Source organism: Melanaphis sacchari, unplaced genomic scaffold (genome assembly GCF_002803265.2).
Source record: "Melanaphis sacchari strain LSU unplaced genomic scaffold, SCAv2.0 Contig20_pilon_pilon, whole genome shotgun sequence".
Classification (NCBI taxonomy): domain Eukaryota; kingdom Metazoa; phylum Arthropoda; class Insecta; order Hemiptera; family Aphididae; genus Melanaphis; species Melanaphis sacchari.
In genome coordinates this window covers 1,005,345-1,011,905 of record NW_020271042.1, presented here as the reverse complement: position 1 = coordinate 1,011,905, position 6,561 = coordinate 1,005,345, and the positions used below count along the sequence as shown (strand labels likewise).

At 27.6% G+C, this 6,561-nt stretch overlaps 1 protein-coding gene across 1 annotated transcript; it reads left to right on the top strand.

Moving 5' to 3' along the window:
- Positions 1-4,998, top strand: LOC112593563 (MAU2 chromatid cohesion factor homolog). The gene is made up of 10 exons (XM_025338019.1): positions 1-219; positions 301-480; positions 565-687; positions 776-904; positions 973-1,081; positions 2,139-2,303; positions 2,373-2,623; positions 3,412-3,617; positions 4,132-4,334; positions 4,431-4,998. Exons 1-10 carry the CDS (start codon positions 1-3, stop codon positions 4,772-4,774), a joined length of 1,929 nt encoding a protein of 642 aa, XP_025193804.1. The 3' UTR covers positions 4,775-4,998.
- Positions 4,999-6,561: the final 1,563 nt, after the last annotated feature.

The following is a 6,561-nucleotide window of genomic DNA, read 5'->3' as shown; positions in this document are numbered from 1 at the left end:
ATGGCGTCATCGCAAGACGCTTGGTACCTGTCGCTGTTGGGGCTGGCAGAAAACTTCCGAACGTCAAATCGCATCAAGATGTGCATCCAGTGCTTACAAGCAGTGTTCAGTTTCAAACCTCCGCCAAGGGTCGAGGCCCGGACCCATCTTCAGCTGGGCAACATACTTCTGCAGTACACGAAGAACACGGACCTGGCTCGGACGCACCTCGAACAAGCGGTAAATCCGCTGCCCATCGGACATCGTCCCCCCACCCCTCGAGTCGACGACATACTTTAATCTATTTTTGCCTTTCCATAGTGGTTGCTGTCGCAGTCCATCAACGCGTTCGACGACGTCAAATTTGAGGCAGCTAGTGTTGTGGCCGAACTCTATCAGCAACAGAATCAATCAAATCTAGCCAAGCCCATTTTAAGGAAAGCTGTCGAATTATCACAGCACAACATCTACTGGCACTGTAGACTTATATTTCAATTAGCCGTGAGTAAAAACGCTTACGGCTATCTCCACAAATATGTAACTTAATTGTTAAACATTTTTTTATTGTTCAATTTTGTTTTTTAGCAAATACATGCTGTAGAAAAAGATTACGAATTGGCCAGCAGCTTACTTGGCGTCGGTGTTGATTACGCTCACATATCATCAGCAGCTTATACCCGAGTACTTTTTCTGCTCAGTAGATGCATGGTATAATTTTTTTTTTTTTTACAACATTTCATTAAGAATTGATGATCTGATTTTTTTTAAATATTTATTGTTTTCTTCTTGTGACCAGTTACTGCTTATCGACAAAAAGATTACAGAAGTTTCTCCATTATTAACCCAAGCGGGATATTTAGTTGATAACTGGCAAGCCAGCCAATATCAAAAAGAATATCTAAAAGTTTTCTTTTTAGTTTTACAAGTAATGATTTTGATTTTATTAAACCACTTACATGTAAGTATTTTTCATATTTTTTAATCATTTTAAAGGTATGTCATTATTTAATGGCTGGACAAGTAAAAAGTGTCAAACCATGTTTAAAACAGTTACAACAAAGTATTCTGACAATCATGCAGCCTACTTGGCCCTCCGATGATGGTACTATTAACAATTTAAATAAATCCTTTTTTTTATTCTTAAATTATTTACTCATTTCTTTTAATCTATTTATTTTTAAATTAAGAATATTATAAATAAAATATATTATTATTTAAATATACTATAAAACAGATAAAGTCTTTCATTCAACTTATTTAAAAGATTATTTTATGTTAAAAAAATAAAACATTAATCAAATTTTATTATAAAAATAGTTTAAAAGTTGGTTATTTAATTAAATTTATATTATTTTATAAAACTACAAATTTTTACCCCATTAAAAAATATATTTAACAAGTTATTAATTGCATTTAATTTTTAAATTTAACATACTACATAATATATATCAGCATATTTTAATATTAATTTGTTAAATGTAGGTAATATATATTTCCTATTTTTAATAAATTCCAATTTTTTGAATTTATAATATCTGTAGATAATATAATATAATAAGCACCCAGTTATTTATTCCTTACTAAATTTACTTATCTAAAAAATAAAGTTTCAACGTCAGAATAGTTTTAAGAAAAAAAACACATTAACAAAATTAAAGAGAATAATATTGTTGAGGACCTCCCACTTAGCTAATTTTCTGTGTTCCAATTATAAAGCTCAATATTAGGTAAAGAAGTATTGATTTTTTTCAACATTTATCATTAATCGTAAAATTAAGTTTTTGAAAAAAGGCTATGTGAGAACCTTAATAACATTGTGATTTTTAATGTGGATAATTATTATTGTTATCCTAAAACCCTCCTGGAGTGATTTATTTGAAATCTAAGTTAGAGTGTTTTTAGTATAGAAAACTCCGGTAATATGTCCTCTAAGGCTTAGTACAATTATTTTTTTTTTAAAGCTATTTAATTTAGTTTCTTTGTTCTTTTAAGTAATTTTCTGTTCTCGTTGCGTTAAATTAGGTCAAGCTATATCAAACTGAAATAATTCTGGCATTCTTAAAAGTGAAATTCCAAATAAGATAACTTCAATCTTACTTTATACAATAAAAATATGAATGTTAGTTATTTTAAATAATAAAAAAAAAATTTTGTTGCAGTTGTTTGTGGATCTAACATGGGTGATATGTTCATATGGATGCCTAAAGAACAATTATATGTTGTAGTTTATCTAGTAACTGTAATGCATAGTATGCAGGCAGGGTACATGGATAAAGCACAAAAGTATACTGATAAAGCTTTGGCACAGATTGAAAAACTAAAAGGTAAGATATGAGTTAAAAAAAAAATAAAATATTATTCACTTATAACTATACTGCTTACATTCTTAATAGCTGGTGACAACAAAACGCCAATATTGTCAGTCTTCCAGTTAATGTTGCTTGAAAATATGGTTATGTGTCGACTAGTAACAGGAAATAAATCACAAGCATTACGTGAGATGTCGCAAGTGTGTAGTATTTGTCAAAGACATCCGCGGCTTTTAAACTCTCATCGTCCTCAACTTCATATGCTCATCGGTTTATATGCAATGAGTATGAATTGTATGGATGCTGCTGAAATGCAATTTACTACTTCATTAAGGGTAGGTGTACTCTTTAGTGCAACGATTAATACAATGCAATAACATAACTATTATCTTACATTTTAATTTTTACATATTTCATGTAAATAGTCAAATAAATTAAAATATCTGATACTCTTTCGCCTAACCTATTTTATTTTGATGATGCTGGAAATTAATTTTAAGATTATGAACAACAAATATGATTGATCATATCTATTCTCAATACAATATTGTTTTTAAATATTTAAGTATATATTTTATTTTATTGTCATTCCAAAATGTGGTCAAAAAATTAGTCAAAATTAATTTGACTTTCATTTAGTACTCAAGATTCAATACAATCTAATATCTATTAAACTATGTTATGAAATTACCTAATTAGCTTTTCATTGAATTAGTAGCTAGTGAATTTACTACACATATTTTTAATGTTATCATCATGGTAGTTTTTTGCTAATTCTTAAATTGTATCCAATTATAATAACTATTTTATTATTTTCTATATCTAAAGGTAATCCTATACAAACAAAAATTATTCGTTATTCATGAACCAACAAATCCCCGTGTAGCTTTTGTTAAAAATGCAAAATTCAGAATTTTAGCTTTGAGATGCACAACTTTGGATATAGGATTATCTATGTACCAAATTTCAAAATCATGAGTACGACAGACTTAACTGTTTTTTTTTTTTTTTATGAACATTAACATTTCCTCTAATTAATAAATTACCAAATGTATTGTAAGAATCAAATAAAATATGTTCTATGAATATTAATTGATAATATATTATAAATCTTATTTTACAGTTGTCACAAGAACGTGAATTGTGGACATTTGCAAACCTTAATTTAGCAATCGTATACTTAAGAGGCAAAAGAGATGTTGAACTAAATGCTCTTTTAGACCGTATAAACCCAGAAACTCTAACATCGCATTCACATAGTCTCAGAGCTGCTGCATACTATGTTCAAGGTTTACAATCATTTTTCCAAGCTCGTTATAATGAAGCAAAGTGAGTAAATCATTAAAACTAAATACAAAATCTTTCAAATATTATACTAAAAATAGTAATAGTCATTTAACATTTAATTTGAATTTAAGTTTTAAGTATGTATTGTTCATAATTAAATTTTTTAAATGAGATGCTTCTTTTTTTATTTTATTCAATTAGGTACAATCTGTACTTTTAATTCTTTGTTAATTAGAATCATTTTTAATTCCTTTTCATAAACTGAACAATAAATAATTTCTTTTAAATTTAAAATAAGAATAATATAATCTTGAATATCTTCGAGTTCAAACAAGTGCTCAATAAAAATATATATTTATGGTATACACTTTCTTAAATGATTAATGATAAATGTTAAACATACATTTAATATAAAGCAATTTCTCTAATTTTCTCTTTATTATTAATTTTTGTGCATTAAAATGTATTGATGCATATATATATATATATATATATATATATATATATGCATTATTAAAATATATTTATTATTAAATTATTTAATTTTGTTATTTAGGAGATATTTAAGAGAAACATTAAAAATGGCTAATGCAGAAGATTTAAATCGCCTGACAAGTTGTTCCTTAGTTTTGCTTGGCCATATATTTTTATCATTAGGTAATAGTAGAGAGAGTATGAATATGGTTACACCTGCTATGCAATTAGCAAGTAAAATTCCTGATGTCCATGTACAACTATGGGCTTCAGCTATTCTTAAAGGTATTTTATTATTAAAAATATTAATCTTTGAAAATTATAGTTATTTTTCTTATGAAGTAATTTGAGTATTTTCTAATTTTTTACAAATGTATTTAGATTTATATAGAATGTGCAATGATCCAGCTAGAGAAAACGAAGCACTTCAGATGCATTCAAACTTTTCACAAACATTACTTAAAGATCATTTTCAATCATCCGAAATGCCTGAACATGCCCTTATATCGTGGACAGATGGACAATTTCCAATTCAATTGAAACCATTTGTTTCACCACCTCAACAATCCCATCTTCATTTACAACAGCAACAACAACAACAACAACAACAACTACATATGCAACAACAGATGCACCTTCAACAACAAAGTTTACACATGCAACAACAACACATGCAATTGCAGTCTAAACAACAAAACCCTGCAGCTCTTGGACTCCCTTCTTAGCACCTGCCATATACCAATGCGATCAAAGCACATACATTGTGCCATCGACATGTCTTAAAAACTGTCATTATAAAGATATGTTAGTAAAATTTGTAATTATGCACACAAATGTTTTGTATTGTGTAAATAGCTTGAATGTGAAAAGCTTATTTAAATGCTCTTTTACGCTTTAAATTGTATTTTCAGTATATATAAACCATTAGTTTTATACATTTATAAATGTATTTTATTTTATTTTATTTATTTATTTAATTTTTTTTTTTTTGATCTATTAAATTAAAATGGTATACAGTAAGTGTGCACTGTACAGTATTCACTTTGAGTATATTGAATAGAAAACAATTTACTTCTTTCAAAATATTAACTCTAAAAGTTAAATGAGTAACAGTATTTTTGTTTGAAACCTATAATCCTTATATTACAAATAAAATCCAAGAAAGCCCATTCATCCTATCAGTAATTTTAAATATAATTTTTTTGTTTTGTGTAATTAGATTTTTTTTTAATGTATTTTAAGATTTTTAAAATAATTATTTGTATATATGTATGTCTTTTTTCCGGGTAAAAGTGATTTTTGTCAAATGAATTTATATTGAGACCTTAATGTTGACATAAGTGTATTATATCTTATTATATAAGTAATAGCTCAATTTTTGAGCTGAACTTTTAATAATCTTTCTTCCTGTAAATTAACAGGTTGATAATTCTCTTATTGATCACTGAGTAACAATGGCGATTAAATTATTAAAATGTCTGCTTACTATTACCATATATATATAATTTATAAATTTTAATACTTGTTATTATTATTTTTATATTTATTATTCATTTATTTTTTTTTATTTAATGAACGTGTGTACATATATTATTTATTATAAAGTCAATAAAGCTTTAAGTTCATACAATTTAAAATCTGATGTTTGTATCTATTTATGAATGTATAATATATATATATATATATATATATTATTTCACTTACAATTCTACTGAAATCAATAAAATATTCCAATGTATGCAAGAAGAGAGAATAAGAAATCAATTAATTAAAGATTAATAGTTAATACAATGTCAACGGTTCACGTGCCATGTACACTGATTTACAGTATATCTAACAGACTAATTAAGTGTATAACAAAATAATTGTTGTACACAAATGAACAGAACATTAAAACTCGCGGTTATTAATCTTTAGCTATCGTAAAAATTGTATAGGTATATCTTATTCGCTCGCTCACTCGAACTCGCCTAACAAGTGTCCATCATTGGATTTACAATTTAGGTACTTGCTATGGAAATCAATTGCAAAACGTTTAAATAGTTCATGTACGTACAATAATCACTCGTGTTCATTAAAAACGAGTTATAATAATGGTATATTACAATATGTATGTATCGCATTATGGTTAATGATGCATAGGTATGGTATTATATCGTACAGTATAGCATGGGTGTTATGCAGGGCTTGAATAGATAGTGTACCTAGCGGTTATGATACGTAAGTACTGCACAGATTGCTATATGTAGGTACAGTTTATTGTGCGGTTGTGCAATTATTTATTGCCCATCGGTGCGGATGGTAAGTATATCTGCGGTAAGTGTGCACAAATTGCACAATATAATACTGTACGTAGGTATCTACCCGCATTATATTAAATGTGGCGAGGCGAAAAATTACGAACAGTAAATTACACAGCGAGACCCGAACAGTTCTAATAGTCTTAAAATTTAAATATGTATAAAAAAAATTCCTATCTGGAGAAGTTACTCAGCTGTACAGTTACAACTGC